This window comes from Eptatretus burgeri, chromosome 6, assembly GCF_056783735.1.
Source record: "Eptatretus burgeri isolate ZD-2024b chromosome 6, Ebu_testis_v1, whole genome shotgun sequence".
Classification (NCBI taxonomy): Eukaryota; Metazoa; Chordata; class Myxini; order Myxiniformes; family Myxinidae; genus Eptatretus; species Eptatretus burgeri.
Genome location: NC_140966.1, coordinates 79,307,888 through 79,327,886, shown reverse-complemented (window position 1 = coordinate 79,327,886; position 19,999 = coordinate 79,307,888). Strand labels below are relative to the sequence as shown.

The window sequence follows — 19,999 nt, the reverse complement described above, 5'->3', positions numbered from 1 at the left end:
TGTCATTGGAGAGTGAAAACCAATTCAGCCGGATTAAGTAAAGTTTCAGCGCTTGGATCTTGGATGGCATGACCATTGAAAAATATATTTAGTTTTTGATGGTCCATAGTGAGATCGTTATCCACTTTCACATAAAAACTGGAAGCTCATTAATTAACTACAACCTTGTTGATAGAGATCAATATGCCAGACCTTGCCACCCTTTTTATTATTATTATTATTTTGTTGTTGTTTTTGATTTTTGCTCGGACGAAGGGTAAACCCTGAAACGTCAGCACTTTGTGATATTTTACAGTGGATAACCGTTTTTAGCTCCACCACCTAAGGTGGATGGAGGTTATGTTTTCATCCTTATCTGTCTGTCTGCCTGTCTATGAGCAGGATATCTCAAAAAGTTATGGATGGATTTGGATGAAATTTTGTGGACAGGTTGGGTGTATGACAAGGACAAATTATTCCATTTTGGTGAAGATCTGGATCTGGTTACTAGAATTTTGTTAAAGTGATTCTTCACCATTAAGAGATGGGACCAAAAACTATCATATAGTGAGATTAAAAAAAAAAAAAGTTTTGGACAGGTTGTGACAACTTGGGGGATAAGTTGGGTATGTGACAAGAATAAGTGGATTTATATTTTGGTTCAAGTCCAGATCAAGATCCGGCCCATCAGTGGGATACAAAACATAAACTGTTCAGCTTGGCGGACTGATGCGCTTTTCTGAGTGCCGTTCTAATTCTCTCTGGAATTTCCCTGCGAGCTTAACTTCATGTTGACTCTCCAGACCAGATTTGTTTGAGGTTAACACCCTCCATTGTCTATACTCATGTCCTTTTCATTCATGCTAAAGCTCAATGTTGTCTTCGAATCTCCTTTCATTGCAGGTAATATATCTCCAAGCTCCTTTGTGAGCCTGACGCACTCTATGGAAAAATATTTGAGTGATGAATCGGTGCTCTTGATTGGAAAAAATATTTTAATATGTTTGATCAGCCAATGCGCTTCTTTACTTTTTATCACGCGTTGGCACCGACCGCTGACTTTATGATTGCAGGCCCTGTTCTACATCGTTGTGGAAACACTTGTCCAGCTTCAGTTTTCATCCACTGTCGTGGAAACCATGGTGGAACAGACAGTTCGCAACTATCGCAACAAGATTCTACGTACCTCGCGTTTGGCAAGGTAATTACAACAAAGCCGATCCGTTCAAGATAAAAGTAATTAATCACTTATGAGGAGGCACCTTGTTTACAATCGTTCCTTATCACTTGTGCAGGGACACCCGTCTCTGTGCCCTGCAGCCAGGCCGCTGGGGGCTCGTAGACAAGTGGAAAGCTCTGACTGAAGCAATGACAGGATGGGCAGAAAAAAGGGAGAAGCAGGAGTTGGGGAAGTGTGAGCAACCGGAGGGCGATGGTGAAATCGCTTTGCATAATGATATGATCGAGTTCTGGCAGAATCTGCGATCATGCATGTTCGTGGAGGGCCTTGTGCAAGGAAACGTCACTGAGAAGGTGAGGTATAAAACTAAATGGAAGTGTCGACATACAGACAAGCAAGGCTGACGTGCACGAGACCAAAAGTTGAGTGGGAGGTCAGGGAGGACAGATAATTGAATTAGATGTGTGGAAATAAAGTGAGAGGTTGAGCGAAAATTATTTAGCCAATCGTTGTGGTTGTTCAAATATTAACATTGAATTGATAACTCTTTCATTTCAGGAAGCGGTATCATTCATGGATCACATGATCACGTAAGAAGCATTCTAACGCTTGTCGGTTTTACTGATGTCAGTATGTCTGCCTTCTTTCTCCTTCACGGTGCAGTTTATCGAACTTTTGAAAATTTATAAGGGGACGAGTGGTATTGGGAATTAGTAGATATTCCAATGGACTGCATTGTGAATCGGTCATTCAATTTTTGTTAAAAAAAAAATGTATAATTGTATATATTCACTTCCATAATCACCCCCATCCTTATCTCTTTGGAAACTTATTATACCACAGGCCCTGTTGCTCTCCAGGGAATATAATTGCATGCTTGGAAAGAAATGATATTAATTGTTTCGCGGAGAGAGACACACAATTAATTTGAGACGTTTTGAGCTCTGCTGCACGATAAAGTGCTGGTTGAAGTGCATGTTTATGAAAAGGGTAGCAATTAATTGGTGACTTCTTCAAAAATTATGTTAATACAAGTACTGTCAACGCATTGCTTGCTGGGAGACAGGATGGTGACATAAATTACTTTAGCACTGTGTGCCGGGACTGCAACGAATGAGAGCGCACCTCCAAATACGCTGTGCGTGAGATTTTGCAGCAAAATATTTTAAATGTCCAAAATTCTGAGAATCCCTATTTATTTACTTTTTAATTTTTTTTTGAATCAGCACTGTGCGTACACATGTTCGGATTGCTGAGACAAAAATACCCGGTGGCTTTTTATGCCTCTGCTGACGAAATCGCCGGAGTCACATGTTACCGGGTTGTACGTACTTCCGTCCATTCTAATTTCTCTGTTTTCTCTGCAACTGCTTATCCGATTGACATGAAGTTTTCACCATAGGAGCGACTACTCATGTAGAATGTCGTAATAATAATTATGATGTCATCGGTCACGTGGTGTAGCAGCCATGTTGGAAAAAAGAAAAACTTTGGACCTCTGCATCTCCGAAATCGCTCCAAGGAAAAAAAAAATTGAAACTTGGCACATGGCGAGTACTCCCAATGGGAAACGAGTGTGATTTTTCTTTTTTGATGATGTCAGAGGTGGCTTCGTAATGACATCATAATTGCACACGTTAAACACTTTATCCGATCAGTATGAAAAATTTTGAGGGTCATCTAGGGCTAAATTGGATGGAGGGAAAAAATCGATTACATCATTGGTCATTGGTGTCTTCAAAAATTGGGATTTGCAAATGTTGTGGTCTTACTGTATTAAAAAAAGGAAATGTAGGCTTGTGGAAGCACAATCAGAACACAGAACATAACAGCTCGAACACATTGGAAAGCAGTTGCAAAACAGCAGGGTCGATGGACATGTAAAGTTAAATGGACGAGGGGAAGAATGGGAGAGAAGGGGGGGGGGAGTGCTGAACCAGCTGTATACAGGTTAAAATGCAGCAATGAGGGGATTGAAAGAGCAGAAAGGTAAAACCGGCGATGATGGAACAAATAAAAAAAATAGAAATGTCGGGAGAGGGAGATAGCCCAGGAGCCCACAAAGGTTTATTTGTGTTTTGTTCGCCAAAAGGTCTGAGAGTTGTTCCTTGAGTGAAAATGTCTGTATAATTTGAATATGCTGGTCTGATAAAAATCCACTTGGTCAGTTTTCCACAAATCGCGTTTTTATAGGGGTACCCTATAATTTCCCGTGAACGCATTTCGTTTCGTAAACGTTCCGAACGAACTTTATAAGTAATTAATTTTGACTCAAGCCCAATAGCTACACCCAAAAATGAGATATCGTGCTAAAGTTTATCGTTGGCCGGATTCTATGAACTATTCTGTTTCTCAATTTGACTTCAAAAAAGTTGGATTAGCCTGATTTCAATGACTAACTCCAATTTTACTTACCGGTGCGTTTTATCACCTTATATTTTTGGTGTGTTTTTTTTCCAATCCTGAAGTTTTCAAGAGGATTATTTATAAAACAAATGTACTATTTTGAAGAACTATCATTCCCCTTTCCTCTGCAAAAATAATCAAGCAAAACGGTTTATATTTTGCAGAGTAATGACTAAAAGAGTATACATGGGGTTGCGTGTAAAATATCGCAATTTCTGATGATTCTTGGAATATACATGTAAATGTAAAATAAGTCGAGGCTACGTTTTAATTACAATATCGTGATTTATTGACATTATCATAATATGACAAAATTGTTAACAATGTATAACAACATAACCATGATAATCAGATATTATCTGTCTCGTAAATGAAATGGTTATCATCCATGTGTATTAATAGCAATGTGTTGAGAAGTTTGGAAAATGAGCATGCAAATCTATTGACTTTTGTTCAATATGTTCCTATAGATCTGGATAAGTGTCTTGGTAATCTTCGGTTTTATAATGAATCCATGAATTATCTGAACCGTCATCATGCAATGAGCTTTCCATTTTGCTCATCTCCAATCATCGTCGTCCACGTCCGATTCAGCTGATCCATACAAAAGTTCTCCATGTGACATTTCCACATCCTCACCGTCCTCTGATTCGATGACGGATTCCTTTTCACTGAGGATCTGGCTGATATGGCGTGGCATCTGATCACCATCAAACAAATCGATTGCGTAGCTTCCATCAACCAGGATCCATCTGTGTTGGCACGGCTGGCCACATAAGCTAGATGGATCTTGAAGTACAGCTTTCTTCCACAGAGAGGCAACATAATTTGCTCTTGATTTTCTTGATCAGAACGGATCGACAAGGCGACATGCTGCTTGGGTTTACACCCTTGATCTTCTCCAGTGGATCCCCCAGCTGTCTTGGCACATATGTGTGTTGAAACATAACATAGCGGGCAGTGTCAACGCTGAGCAAGTTGTGTTTCCCATACAGCGAGCATACAAAATGCTCATGTGTCGAAACTGTTTCATCCAGCACATTGTGGTGCTCCCCTAGCATGGCAAATGCTGAGATGAACTGTTCGTGTTTCATCATGATGTCAAGGGGTCTCTGTTTTCCTTTGTTCATGAAGGATGCTGTGAAGTCGGTACCAGTAAATGCATGAAGTCCAGGAAGAGCTTGCAGGATAGTAGACTCCAATTCATCAACCAGTTTGGGAATACTGATGTATCGCCTGGTGTTGTTACTGCTGAGTCCAACATCCATCCATACGTTTGGGCAGTCGTGTGCGGCACCTGCGTAGCACAACAGAACCACGACAAAGTCCTCTCTACATTCCTGAGCAACCCGCTGAGATAGTCATAGCGTTTCTGCCACTACGTCTCGCCGAGTCGGAGGGAGATTCAAGTTCTCCATGTTGGCAATTCTCTGTCTGGGGAGTGGATCTTCTGTGACGAGTGAGTTCCAACCTGTCCAGAATGGTGTTTTGTCAAGTGCAATGCTCATCATCCATAATATATCTCTATATTCCATGTCAGTGAGATGCGGTGGTCTTGGTATGCTTTTGACTGCATACTGAAAGACTGTCATCTTCGGTTTCTTGCGATATGGTTCCAAAGTGTGTTCCTTTAGGTGGAATACTCGTTTCGAACTATAACTCTGTGTCCCAGCAGTGTCCACTGAAGTTAGCTGTTGCTGGGAGGGAGGTTCTTCAGGTGACTCGTCCAGTGTCATGTTCGGCTCGTTCTGATAGCAGATACCTACAGTATCGTGCAAGGTTCTGCCGCCTGACAGTGTTTCTGTAAGCTCATCGTAATTGTCCCATGCTAAACTGGTTCAAAACCGACCATTTTGGTGATTCCATCGGGTGTGGTACATTTACGACCAGAGATGTCAGTGACCAATTCTGTCTCTAGGGCCTTGGCTGTGTGATAGCCTACACTGTGTCCAAATCGGTTCAAAATCTCAACAATTTTCCTGCTTCCTGTCATACTTTTTAAAGCAAGTCCCATGCAGAGGTGTTTCCCTGGATTTATTCTGGCCCTAGTTGTGACGCACAACACATCATCAGACACGATTTCACCAGTCTCTCAATGCGTTCGTCCCAAGGCGGCTTGTTTGATCCTGTGTACAGCACCCTGAAGAACTCAAGGACAGCATCAGGAGGGTCTGCCTGTCCTACTTCCAACGCTTCCGTTGTGATTGGCCTTGGTAAGTCATCCTGTGCGCTTTGAACCTTCAATATCAGGGACCGAAGGTAGAATGCAGCTTCTTGTACTGCATGATCATCAAAATTGGCACACCTGATTGCGGAATCTTGACTGTGGTTAGCATTATGTATGATTGTCCCCATCTTGCGACTTACACAATGACTGGTCAGTTCATTTGGATATGTTTTCAGGATCTTGTTGGCCAAGCTTCTAGCGGGATATGTTGTCTCATCGTCTCCAAGCAAGGTGAGGTAGCGCATGTGCAATGATGACAGGTATTCTGCTCCTTGATTTGACACCAAGGTTACGTCGATATGCTTCTGGAGTTCCTGGAATGCTGTTTTGTGAGCGGCAAACTTTGAAGACATCATGTAGTCATCTTTCTGTACTGCGGTTTTGCAATGATGTATGTAATTTCTCCTGCAGGAGTGGTGATATCGTACTTCCTTTGCCTTCATGTCAAGACCTCCTAGCTTTGCAAGCATCACGTTATCTTGCGCAAGTTCAGCTGCATTTTTTTTATGCTTTCCTCACCCATGTCTGTCTGGTCATATTCAGCAGGAAGGCTTATTCTGAAATAGTTTGAGTCTTTTACTGTGGAATGTCTCTTTTCATGAACAGAATTCACTTTCCGCCATGTATTGTCGTCGGAAGGTTTGACTTCTTCGGTAGTTTTACCGTGAATACGGAGAATGCATGTACGTTTTGATGTCATTTTGTTTGCTGTTGGTGAACCTGAAAGAAAAAAAAATGCTATTCCACCACCACCAACTACATTCGTTATCCAGGGAATATGCGTGCTTTACATAAACATCGTAGTCTGGTCAACAGAAGATAGAATATTATACGTGCATTTGCTGTATGTCACATTTGTGCAACAAAAAATGAAACCAACGTCCGACTATCTATTTCACTGAAAATAGAGTATACCAAATAACCAATTACCTGGGTATACTACTCAGACAAGAACTTTTCCACTTGCAAAGAACATTGAGGTAGTATATACACTATATCAATATAAAACATAATATTTTGCAATGAGTCACTTTGCTTGAGAATTGTGTAAATCTCGAAAACTGCGATATTTTCCAAGTAACCACATGTATACTCTTTTTTTTTTTTTTTCATTACTCTGCAAAATATAAACCGTTTTGCGTGATTGTTTTTGCATAGGAAAGGGGAATGATAGTTCTTCAAAATAGTGCATTTGTTTTGTAAATAATCCTCTTGAAAACTTCAGGATTGAAAAAAATACACAAAAAAATATAAGGTGATAAAACGTGCCGGTAAGTAAAATTGGGGTTAATCATTGAAATCAGGCTAATCCAACTTTTTTAAAGTCAAATTGAGAAACAGAATAGTTCATAGAATCCGACCAATGATAAGCTTGAGCATGATATCTCATTTTTGGGTGTAGCATTTTGTAAGTCAAAATTAATTACTTATAAAGTTCGTTCGGAACGTTTACAAAACGAAATGCGTTCACGGGAAATTATATGGTACCCCTATAAAAACGCGATTTGTGGAAAACTGTCCAAGTGGATTTTTATCAGACCAGCATATTCGAATTCTACAGACATTTTCACTCGAGGAGCAACTCTCAGACCTTTTGGTGAACAAAACACAAATAAACCTTTGTGGGCTCTTGGGCTAAGAGGGGAGAAAACACAATAACCTGGAAACCACACCTGGGTGGGAGTGGAGTTGGGGTTGGGGAGGATTAGAAAATATTAGAGAAGGAGAGGTGATGGCTGATGATATGAGGGGGTGGATAATATCCTTCTTCAAACCTTGGAGGGAAGAAAAGGAGTCAACAGCCGTCGAGACTGCCAAATGATTTGATTGTTCCAAGTCGGATCACAGGCCTGTTTGCTACGATACCATACTCCAATGGAACCACCAAGCCAATTGATGTCGTGCTGAGCAAAATTGCTAGATGCAGACACGGTCCTCATGCTGGGTGCTATCTGCCTGAACCTAATCTGTCCCTTAATGGATGTGCATGATTACCTTGCACCGGCAGAGCGAAAAGCAGGGTTAGCCAATTGGTTCACATCCATCTGTCTGTCTACAAACACCAGTTTATGATCAAGGAACAACTTATTTAAATTGAATGTTATATTTTGAACACAAATTGGAAAACAAACCTGCTGTTTAACAGTACTTTGCCTCTGAATTTGGCTGACCACACATGCACAGAGAGGAGTGAGATGTTTTTAAATTCTAACTGCAAAAACAAAATTAAAAATCGTTCCAAATTGGAAAGTTCGTTTTTAAGGACGTCATAAAGGACACGTACAACAAGCACAAATAACTTATGTATCGTGTTCAATCAGGTGGTGTAATGCACTGTATCAGTGGTGATACATTCCGGAATTAATTTATTTGTATGACTTTTACAATCTTTATTTTATTTAAATTGAATAATATACTTGAATAATGTAGAACACAAATTGCCTTCTTTCACTTTCAAACCCCTTCTGTTTAGCATTGCAGTACTTGGAAATGTTCAATACTGTGGTGTATAAGGCTGCTTCAACTACGCTAAACTTCTGGAATTTTTTAAACAATCTTTAAATCATTGTTTAATTTTAATTCGGGTATATACTTGATCACCGCGTGGAGTAACGTGTTCTTTGAACTCTCTAGTTCTGATGGCAATCAGAGATGCTTGAGTGCACCCAGACACCAAGTGGTTTTAAAGTGCCTTAAAACGAGCAAAGGGGACAGAAATACAAACGCAACTAGAAGGGTACTCGGTAGAGCACATCCCTCCGCCAGGCTGAACAGTTTACGATTTGTAGCCCAATGATAGGCCGGATCTGCATCCAGATCTTCACCAAAATCTAATCAGATTGTTCTTGTCACAAACCCAACTCATCCACCAAGTTTTTTTTCATAATCTGTACACAACCTTTTGAAATACTGTGCGATATATCGGTTTTGGCCCTGTTTCTGAATGGTGAGAAATCACTTGAATTAAATTCTCATTTGGATCCAGATCCAGATCTTAACCAAAATCTTATCAATTCTCCCTTGTCACACACCCAACCTGTCCACCAGGTTTTGTCTGAATCTGTCCATAACTTTTTTGAGATATCCTGCTCACAGAGAGACAGATAAACAGACAAACAGGGGGTGAAAGGATAACCTCCGTCCACCTTCGGTGGTGGAGGTAATAAATACAGTGTAATAATCCTAATTCACGACCTTGAGACGATGAACGAACGACTAAGCTTTAAGGCATCAGACACTCAGTAGTTAGACAGATAAAATCAGACAAGACTGAATACCTGAGGCAGGATGCAGTGAGTTCCAAGTGGAGACACGGCTTTTTAAAAAGTCCAAAAAAACTGCAATCTCCCTTCAATTTTGTGACCGTCATTGCAAAAAAAAAAAAATTAAAATGGATCTAATTGTTTTTGTACAAACACAATTTTAGCGGATTTTGGAAATGTTATTCAACAAAAAAACTGTGCTTCTAATGAGACTTTATTGATATTTTACCATTTTTACGGTTTTTTTTTCCGGGTCAAAACCTCCATCGACCAGACTATAGGTAGATAGCAGCTTTCTATGCATAAAAACGATGCATTTTCTATGTCACAATTGAATTACCTCACACTTATTCCAGTGCAGGCAGTATGGGAAATAGCTATCGGGATGTAATGCAAAGTTGCCTCTGGAAGGCATTCCCACAACAATATCGTTCTGGAATCCTTGGAGGGAAGAATTAGATTGAACAGATGAAATTTGTCTTTCCAGTTTTGAAATTTGTGACTGATTGTAATTATAATAAAAAATATTATGATAGAATATCTCCCAAACCACAGTATTTCTTGATGGCTAAATTTGCTGGATGCAAAGTAAATTTGCTTTCACCGGATGCACTTGATAATTGTATCTGCCCTGCTTGGCCTTGTTCCACCACCACAAAGAGCCTTCTTGTTTATTCCATTGGAGCGTTTGAATGGCATAATGAACAGCGACACGTTTCCATCACCTTTGATCATTTGTGCCGATGCCGAAGTATGAACTCTGAGACGCAATCTTTGTGACTACAACCTTTCGACTCGCTTGAGGTTCGGGTCTACTTTGTCTCGTTTCCCGGAAATGACTCATCATCCATACATTTACCCATTGCCAGATTATTATCTTGAGAGACTTCCTCTTACCTTGGCTACTTGAATCCCTAACGAGTGAATAAAACATTAGCGGGATTGTGCTGGATTATACAAGGCATTTACTGTCCGGCCTGCTTTCACCACCTTGCCAAATTGCAGATTTCTGAAAATGAACAAATTTCTACCTTTTTCGCTTTGAAATTTCTCAGTTTTCAATTGCTCAAGAAAACACATTTTGTGAACATCAGAATTGCCTCAGGTATTGATTCATGGTTTTCATTTCATTCTGTAATGATTAATCCACTGCATGCTATTGTTGAAGTTGCTTCCCATCATCCCTTGCCCTAGGTGTCTTGAGTGCCGTCCACCTCAGAGCCCCCCATCGACATCCTGGCCTGTGCTTTCTTTGCCACAGCAGGTGCTTACTCTGCGTCTCGCATCCCCTGTTCCTGATGATCCCAACTCTATCATTACACGTTACTTCCAGGTAATAACTCAAACCACCTGTACCCTTCAGTCATTCAAACGTACCTTGATTAGCTTGATATTTAGAATTTGTGTATTTTTATTTCATCAGAACGTCATAATTAATGACTCCAGCAATTACATGAGATACTTCTTTGTCAGCAAGACCTTTATAAAGTTGTTTGCAAATTGTATTGGGTCACTTTAAGTTCAATGTCACTGAGTAGTTGAATATAACTCAAAGAAGCATATGCGCCTGGTGTTGGCTTAATGGTTCGGGTGGTGGGCTTGGGATCTAAGGATCCTGAGTTCAAATCGCACTCAGCTGTTGAATTATTACCAGGTGGGGTTGACTCTGCCTGTCATCCTTCCGAGGTCGGCAAAATGAGTACCAGTACACTGGTAATAGAGGGCACTGCATCAGCAACACCCCCAGAGAATGATGCAACCAGCAGGCATAGAGCTGCACATGATAGTTAAAGAAGAATTCTGTATCTTCTCTTACCATTGACTTGTGGACATGAAGTATTCGACGGTACCCTTTGATAAAAGTAGACCATTGTGTGCCAGTACCTTGGCCAAATGCTCAATTCCTGCCCTCGTCTGTGGAGTGGAGGGGACACCATCAGTGGCATTGTTACATCTGGGCAACAAGATGTTGTTTATCGAGTAGAATATGGTCTCAATAGGCATGTGTATATTGTACTTGAATAGTTCCTGCCGCTTGGCTGCTCACGAACGTTTAGATGTGCTTTCAACCTGTGGAGGTTGTGGTAAAGCTTGTTTGCAAAGCCTGGGTCAAGGAATCACCACGTGAAATTTAGGGGGCTTTTGAATAATCATAACGTTTGGGCATTCATAATCTTGTTTACCTTTGGAAAGGAAAGGCAAGGCAAGATGGTAAATACCAGTGAGGATCACCGTTCACTACATCAATGGGCTGACAGGATGGCCTTGAGGTATGCACACTCACCTCGAAGCTGTCTGTCCTGGGTATGAATCCTGACCCCCCCAGTGTTGCTGTCATCCCAGTGTTTCATGGGCAAGGTGATTCATCAATCTGTGCGCCGTCCGTCGGATGGATGTTAAACAGGCGTCCCATCTGCCAGCATTTGTTGGTTGATGTTAAATATCCCATGGTGTCCTTCACAAAGAGTAGGCGAGCTATCGCCTGCACACTGAACAAATTCCAGATTCCTGCCCTAACCAGAAAATGGCATTACATCAGTGGCACAGCTGCGCCCTCAGCTGATGAAGCTACCCCACAGCTGATGATGCTACCCCACAGCCTTGTGCTACATACGAACAAAGAAGATGACAACATCAATGCTAACCAAGCTTTCCTAGTCAATCACATAACCTCTCATGGCCCGCTCTGCTCAGCTAGCTCGAACATTACAAACATACTTTAGTGATTTGACAATGACCATGATTGTGGGAGCCAATGTAGTTCTGCTTTCCTTCAACAAAGTGGCTGAGTTTATAGAGTTGACTTTCAGAACAGTTTCTCTGGTGAAGCTGTAGCAGAATAGTTTGGTATGGTGCTCGCCTAGTGTTGAGTCACTGTCCTGGCATCTTTGAGGTTCTGCGTTCAAATCCAGTTGAAGGCAGCAATATTAGGAGTTTGGATCACGAGCTTCTGAAACCTGAGCTGCTCACAATAATTAGCACGTCACTGTCAGATTGGTGGTAAAAGCCCATCTGGCTCACTAATGACCTTTGGTCATCATACAACTTGAGCTGACCAATCAGGTTTTCACTTTTATAGTGCTTCTGTTACAAATCGAGATATTATATTTGACATGACTGTGCCACCATCCAACAGGCCCACATTGTACAGGACTGGTTTAAAGACCATGACATAAACCTCACTAATCTTGACCACAATTTATGGATAATAATTAAACCGAGCATTGTTCAGATATTACATCACCGCATTCCAACTAATTCAAACTTTTTTTTTGGAGTAAGTTGTGAAGTAACCATGCTCAGTCTTCTTCAAAGAACAATACCAAATATCACACATCATATTTGTTTTGTGAAGGTTTTCTTTTATTTTATTTATTTTTTAAGCTCGACATCCTTACCTGACATGGTAGAACCCATTGTTGGGGGTCGTTATTTAATTTTTTGGCTTGTGATGACCTTTTGGCAAAACATTACAAAGGAAAGTTAAAGGTTTTCAACACTGCCCATATTCATCCGGTATTGCACCCTTTTTGGTGGGAAATTATAAATTTTCTTCCAACTGCTTGTTGGGAGTTTCTTGTGAGCCATTGTCTTCACGGATCAGAATTGGAAGGGGGATTAAACTTGGGATTTAGTCGAGTGCTTATCATCAGCTCTCGCTTAAAAGCCTATTTTTCTTTAAGCATTTAATTTTTGCAGAAAAACACTTTACAACCATGCATCATTGCTACCACATTATTTTATGCTACTCTTTAAAAAAAAAAACCACATGCATAATTGCAATTGACAACCATTTGTGTGCACCACTTACAAGGTTTTGAAGTCGACTAAATCGCTAACAAAATGCCAAGTCGATGTGAAATGAGTTCTCTGCTGTTGTGTGAGGATGTTAAAGAACAGGTTGCAGGTCACCAAACATGTTCTGAAAATGTATCAATATGATTATATGTGCATTAAATAGTTCGATGCAAACTATGTTTGCCTAACTATTGGGAAGATTCATGAAATATAACTCCGAAGTTGTTATTTCTCGAGGCTGTTGAAAAAAACAACCGCGTGCCATACATGGATGTTGACGTTACGTTCTCCAAAACAAAGCGGACGCTCACTCGCTCATTGAAGAATTGTCCAGTTCAGCAGGCCGTTCTTTCGCTTTTTTTGAGCTTGCAACTGTCTATATTATCCTTTTTTATTTTGAATTATTGTGGAACAAAGTTATTTGGATATTTGTACATCATGCCTCGTACGTGTGTCGTCATGTTTTGCGAAAATGGCTGGAAAAAGGGTAATCGCTCCCACCGATTCCCGAAGGAATCAAACATTCGCCGGCAGTGGATAAGATTTGTACAAACAAAACGGGCGAATTTCCCCCCAAAGAAAATGGGTAAAGAGGATCCTTTGGATAGACTTATCATTTGTGGTGACCATTTCATAGCCGAGGATTACGAAGGCATAAACACATCTGATCACCACTTTGTGAATATGAGTTGTTGGTTGAAAGGTTCTCCAGATACTGCTCTGTCACAGAATCAATTGTTGAGTTAAAGTGAGAAAAACCTTGAAATGTATTCTTAAAGAGTACATGGAAAAACACATAAATAAACTTTCTGAAAAACACAAGCATGAAAAAATTTCTCAACAAATCAACTTATTGTTGATTAAATTACTTTTTTAACAGCATCAGCAAATTGGGCTATTTCATTTCAATTGTAAAAAATTGATCAATTTTCCACTTTTTTTTCTAAATTTGGTAGAATATTTCCCAATGAGGCTAAACATGTTTTGGTATTTATATGCCACAACAGTCTCTTGAAAATTGGGGTTTGTTCTAACTGTTCACTTTCGCTGGGGTCAAGCTCCGCTGTCAGAAAGACTTCAATGCCAAGGCTACAGTGTATAATATAATTGGGTCCATTATTGATTCATTCTATTTCTGATTCTTGAGTGACTAGAGGGTTAAAAATTATTATATCAAGTCGCAGACGAATCAAACTTTACATTATTTTTTGCATCGAACAAGATAATGAAAATCGACAAACCAATCTGTCTGGTGGAGTCTGTCAGTGTGAACTGCCAGGCAGTCAGTCCTGCCACTTGTACACGAAATAGGCCGTTTTCTGGCACTCGCAAGTGGCTCAAATTTATATGGCTCAGGGCCAGAAATTCCAGAGTATAAATTCCCATCATCCTCCGACTCGTCCTCGGCAATATCGGAATGAAAACACTCAATTTCATCGCTGCTGAAATCACTCTCTGATTCGCATCTCGCCATTGTTCACACGCTATTTCCGAATGTTCACAAACTTTTCGGAGAACGTGACGTCATAGCATCTTCGGTAACTTCCGGACTGTTTTTCCATCACTGACAAAAGTTTTGACTTAAAGGTAATTTTTGCATATTTTGAGTTTCAAATGTAAGAAAATAATTGCCCAACGATTATTAATGTGATTACAACCTTCGAATCACGTGGTCATCAGCGTCCCAAAACCTGCTCTTTAAATGTATCATCTTTTTTTGTGCACTCTGTCAAGGACATTGGAGGAGCTGGAACACAGAATGGACCAGGACATAACAGAACAAAACTAGAACGGTACTCAGTAGAGTACATACCTCTGCCAGGCTGAGCAGTTTATGATTTATAGCCCGCTGATAGGCAGGATCTGCATCCGAACCTTAACCAAAATCTAATCTGTTTGTTCTTGTCAACTACCCAAATCATCCACCTTAGTTTCGTCATAACCCTTGCACAACTTTTTGAGATATCGTGCAGTATATCATTTTGAAAAAATTTGGGCTCAGTAATTTAGAAATCAAATTGATGTGGCAAATGGCTCGGAGATCGGGTGTTATTTCACAACTCACTCAGGGTGACGGAGCTCGACCAGCTCGCTCAGGGTGACGGAGCTGGACCCGCTCGCTCAGGGTGACGGAGCTGGACCCGCTCGCTCAGGGTGACGGAGCTGGACCCGCTCGCTCAGGGTGACGGAGCTGGACCCGCTCGCTCAGGGTGACGGAGCTGGACCCGCTCGCTCAGGGTGACTGAGCACGACCCGCTCACTCAGGGTGACAGAGCTGGACCCGCTCGCTCAGGGTGACTGAGCATGACTTGCTCGCTCAGGGTGACGGAGCACGGCCCGCTCGCTCAGGGTGACGGAGCACGAACCGCTCCCTCAGGGTGACGGAGCACGAACCGCTCCCTCAGGGTGACGGAGCACGGCCCGCTCCCTCAGGGTGACGGAGCACGGCCCGCTCGCTCAGGGTGACGGAGCTGGACCCGCTCGCTCAGGGTGACGGAGCTGGACCCGCTCGCTCAGGGTGACGGAGCTGGACCCGCTCGCTCAGGGTGACTGAGCACGACCCGCTCACTCAGGGTGACAGAGCTGGACCCGCTCGCTCAGGGTGACTGAGCACGACTTGCTCGCTCAGGGTGACGGAGCTGGACCCGCTCGCTCAGGGTGACGGAGCTGGACCCGCTCGCTCAGGGTGACGGAGCTGGACCCGCTCGCTCAGGGTGACGGAGCTGGACCCGCTCGCTCAGGGTGACGGAGCTGGACCCGCTCGCTCAGGGTGACTGAGCACGACCCGCTCGCTCAGGGTGACAGAGCTGGACCCGCTCGCTCAGGGTGACTGAGCACGGCCCGCTCGCTCAGGGTGACGGAGCACGGCCCGCTCACTCAGGGTGACGGAGCACGGCCCGCTCGCTCAGGGTGACGGAGCACGGCCCGCTCCCTCAGGGTGACGGAGCACGGCCCGCTCCCTCAGGGTGACGGAGCACGGCCCGCTCCCTCAGGGTGACGGAGCACGGCCCGCTCGCTCAGGGTGACGGAGCACGGCCCGCTCGCTCAGGGTGACGGAGCACGGCCGGCTCGCTCTGAAAGATGTGGCGGGCAAAAGCATCCACAGTGAGTGGACGCAGTGACGTACTGCTTTCAGCTGTGAGGTGTTCAGCAAGTGGCTTAAGCACTCTTGCAAGCACTCCAATTAAATGGTTGATTAGGAATAGTTGTCCAGGCTGTCGCTGCTTACCAGATAGGATCCCTTTAACTTTAAAGCTGGTCTTCACCGCGCACGCAGCAGTTTGATGAAATAAAATGAATGCATCCTCAAAAGAGTTGCAGCTGAATGCAGAACAACCCTGGAGACATCACAAAGTTCAATCACCCGTGAAATAAACATTGCAGAAAATGCGCCAATTTGCCTCCTCGTCTGTGCACGTCACGTAGTGCATTGGTTCGATGTCTGCACAAACGTAATAACTTTATTTTAAATCGTACGTTTTTTTGTTTTTTTTAACCAGATTTACTTTGATTCCCTGTAGAGCACATCACAAAGCATTCGAAAATATAGACACAGTTCTGGCAGACGCTATGGATATGCAGTCCCTTGGGTGACAGGTCGTGAGGTCTAGCCGTGAATGCATTAAATCATATAGTGCAATAAAGCTAGTTAATTTTGTGATATTGCTCAATTTTCTGTTCACTCAATATAATTCTCCAAACAGTAGAAAAGATAAGTTTAATGCTTTGGAAATTTCACATTTTCTTGTGTGTATATATAGAGAAGGAGGGAACATAGCCTGCTTGCTTAAAGTAAATAGGTATATTGACTTCATTATAAGACTCGTTATTTATTTTAATTATCAGATTTCACAACAGATTTCGACACATTATTTCGTCAGGATGATATCCAATCCTCAAAACCGAAATAATATTTCGATGATATACTTTAATTTGTCCGTGAGAGTAGATCATGGAAATCGTATATACTGTATGAAATCGCTCCAAACTCCTAATTTGAAAACTAGTACTTGCAAAAACGATGTATACAGCAAAACACCATATTTATCTTTCACTTGCGATTTGCAGGAAATGGGAAATTTTCAATTACAACATTATGTCTCTCAACCTGCAAAATATGGTGTTGAAATACATGAGAGCCATTTTATTCAACCCCGCCAAAAATGCAGTTACAACATTATGTCTCTCAACCCGCAATTTGTAGCAATGATGAACAGACATTTGATGAGTGAGGAAAGTAAAAAAATATATATACTTTATCATTAAGAAATCGTTGCGGCCTGCACCAAGTCAAAGCATGGTTGAGCAGGCCATAAAACATGGCGGCGGCTTCAGACCCCCAGCGAGATTAGCCAGGAAACGCCTGAAGACCCAGAGAGCGAGGTGGCCGAGGATCGCCCGATGAAGGATATAATTAAATAAGGCTGTTAATTATCTTCAGAAGGGGTGCTTTAATATACCCAAACACCCAATTTTCACTCCTGCACTTCCTTTCAGTTTTCTTGGTTTGCATGCAAAGTTTCAGGCTGCTAGGTTTCATGGTTTTGGAGTTATGGAGGAGACACACTGACACACACACACACACACACACACACACACACACACACACACACACACACACACACACACACACACATTGCCTTTTATTAGTGGAGACATCAAGTGACTTTACCTGAGGTTACTTTATTTTTTCTGCATCAGTCTTTTTGTTGATTAATTTTTTTAACACAATTTGATCATCCTTAAATCACAGTATGAATTTGTATCCTCACACAAGACACAAATGTTAATCTGTGTATTTCCATAAGTCTGGTTTACGCATTGGGGGGGAGGTTGTGGGTGTATAGAGCAGGGATGATGCAGAACGGTGTGGCTGTGCACATACATGCGTGTGCACAGGTATACATGTTTAGGTATGTATGCAAAGGGATTTTTATTTTATTCTTTCACATTTGAAGTATTTGTTTCCATTTCTGCATTGAATGATTTTGCAAAAAATAGTGGCATGATTGGTGATTCTTGTATTGTGTGCTGCAGGCAGGACCAGGCACTGTACAACAGCAGCAATTAAATGAAGTGCTTGTGGTGGGTTTGTATCACATTGGAACGAAGCTATTTTCACTCCACAGCTTGCTGGCCATCGGCTTTCATCCCTGTCCATTTTATCACTTCCCTTCCGTTTGACTCCCTTGGCTCTCGATCTCTCTCCGATTTCCATTTCCCATTACCGTCTCTATCATCTGTGACCCACATTACACAGTCATGATATTGGAAAAAGTCTCATGAATAAAGACTTGCTAGCAGACGTGTAATTTTCTGTTCCTCGATTTGATAATTCAACTTGTATGTGCATTACAAAATTGATACAATGTTTTTAAAGGTAGTCTCCACCCTCAGACACAATGTGGGGCACATTTTGTTCATCAAAATGAAATCCTAAATTGCCTTTTTTGCGTTGCTGATTGTGGTGTCAGGTCTTATAGCACGTGGTTCATTCATCACGTCCATTTTTTAATTATTTATTTGCTCCGGTTAACTGGAACGGCAATCGATAGAGCGAGTCCCTCCACCAAGCTGAACAGTTTACATTTTGTATCCCACTGATAGACCAGATCTGCATCCAGACCTGAACCAAGATTTAGTCGGCTTGTTCTTGCCACCTACCCAACTCATCCACCAAGTATTAACCTGTACATAACGTTTTGAAATATCATGATATATTTTGTTTTTCACCCCATTTCTCAATGGTGAAGAGAAAATCTCATCTATTTGGCCATGATAGACAGACAGATGCGCAAACATGGGTGAAAACATAACCTCTCTCCGCTTTCGGTGGCGGAGGTAAATATTGTCGTCCTCGATCGGCAATCACCACCAACCATACTGTGCAGACAATCGTCCATAACTTTCAACAGATTTTTGATGTTTTTGACCAGAAATTTCATTTCGATTCACTATTCCACTCTCTTTGTGATGTCGCTTTCAGCCATCATGAACTTTCAGCACATGCATTTTGTTCAACAAGAAACGCATGATGTACTAGAATTACCAGCACCATAAAATACTGAACATACATTCTCCACTGCCTTTTTATAAATGAACGTCAAGCTCAAATTTTAACCACCCTCAGATGATCATAAATGTAAACGTTGTGGGTGGACCTTCATTGGGAGACATGATGTTTTTGTTCATGGGATTTCAAGCTCTCCGTTGTCATTTTTCCATGCTCAGGCCTTGATGGAAGAACCTTGCTTTGATTTTCTCAGAACAAAAGAAACATTGGGGTAGGTTATTCATCCATCTCCTGCTGAACCCTGTTAAATATAGTTTTAAAATATACTTTGAAATGCTTTCTGTATTCTTTGTGTGAATTGCTTGTAGTCCGTGAATCTCTTTCCATCCATGCTAAGCAAAGACCTTGTCGCTGTTTTGTGGTATCTCCCACCACACTAGATTGCTTCACAAACTCTGCTGTTGTTTCACCTTAAATAGCACCGGGTCACGTTCACTTTCTACATTCTTCACGCCAACAGAATAAGCATATCAAATCAATGGATTAACTTCATGTGTTATGGAATTGTCACCTTGATGGAGTGAGCTAAGAATGTTCAATAATGTTCATCTCATAAATGTTAAACAATCGGAAAGTATTATTTTGCTTTGTTTAAAATGAGTGTGTCGGTCTGCATCAGTGGACAAGTGAAATAATTTCCTAATCAAATGAAAGCCACTGGAGGAAGCATGGTGAAGCTGTCCTTTTGAGTGTTAGCCCTTGGTCAGAGCAGAAGAGGGAAGTGTGAGTACAGGGAGGGCTTATATATATATATATATATATATATATATATATATATATATATATATATATATATATATATATATATATATATACACACATACATACATATATATACATACATATACATACATATACATACACACACACACATACACACACACATACACACACAGACACACACACACACACACACACACACAGACACACACACACACACAGAACGACATGGCTACGATCCGACGTGACACACACACACACACACACACGCACACACACACACAGTGGGGAGAACAAGTATTTGATACACTGCCGATTTTGCAGGTTTTCCCACTTACAAAGCATGTAGAGGT

General features: G+C 41.7%; 1 protein-coding gene across 4 annotated transcripts in view; it reads left to right on the top strand.

Annotated features, from left to right (window-relative positions):
- The window catches only part of NRDC (nardilysin convertase), a 111,983-nt gene that overhangs the window by 76,518 nt on the left and 15,466 nt on the right, over positions 1-19,999 (top strand). For all 4 annotated transcript variants that reach the window (XM_085885815.1, XM_085885816.1, XM_085885814.1 and 1 more), the window contains exons 21-26: positions 1,053-1,180; positions 1,275-1,512; positions 1,718-1,749; positions 10,250-10,388; positions 17,891-17,938; positions 19,085-19,137. In XM_085885815.1, coding sequence (XP_085741941.1) covers positions 1,053-1,180; positions 1,275-1,512; positions 1,718-1,749; positions 10,250-10,388; positions 17,891-17,938; positions 19,085-19,137 — 638 coding nt within the window. The remainder of the gene's footprint in view (positions 1-1,052; positions 1,181-1,274; positions 1,513-1,717; positions 1,750-10,249; positions 10,389-17,890; positions 17,939-19,084; positions 19,138-19,999) is intronic.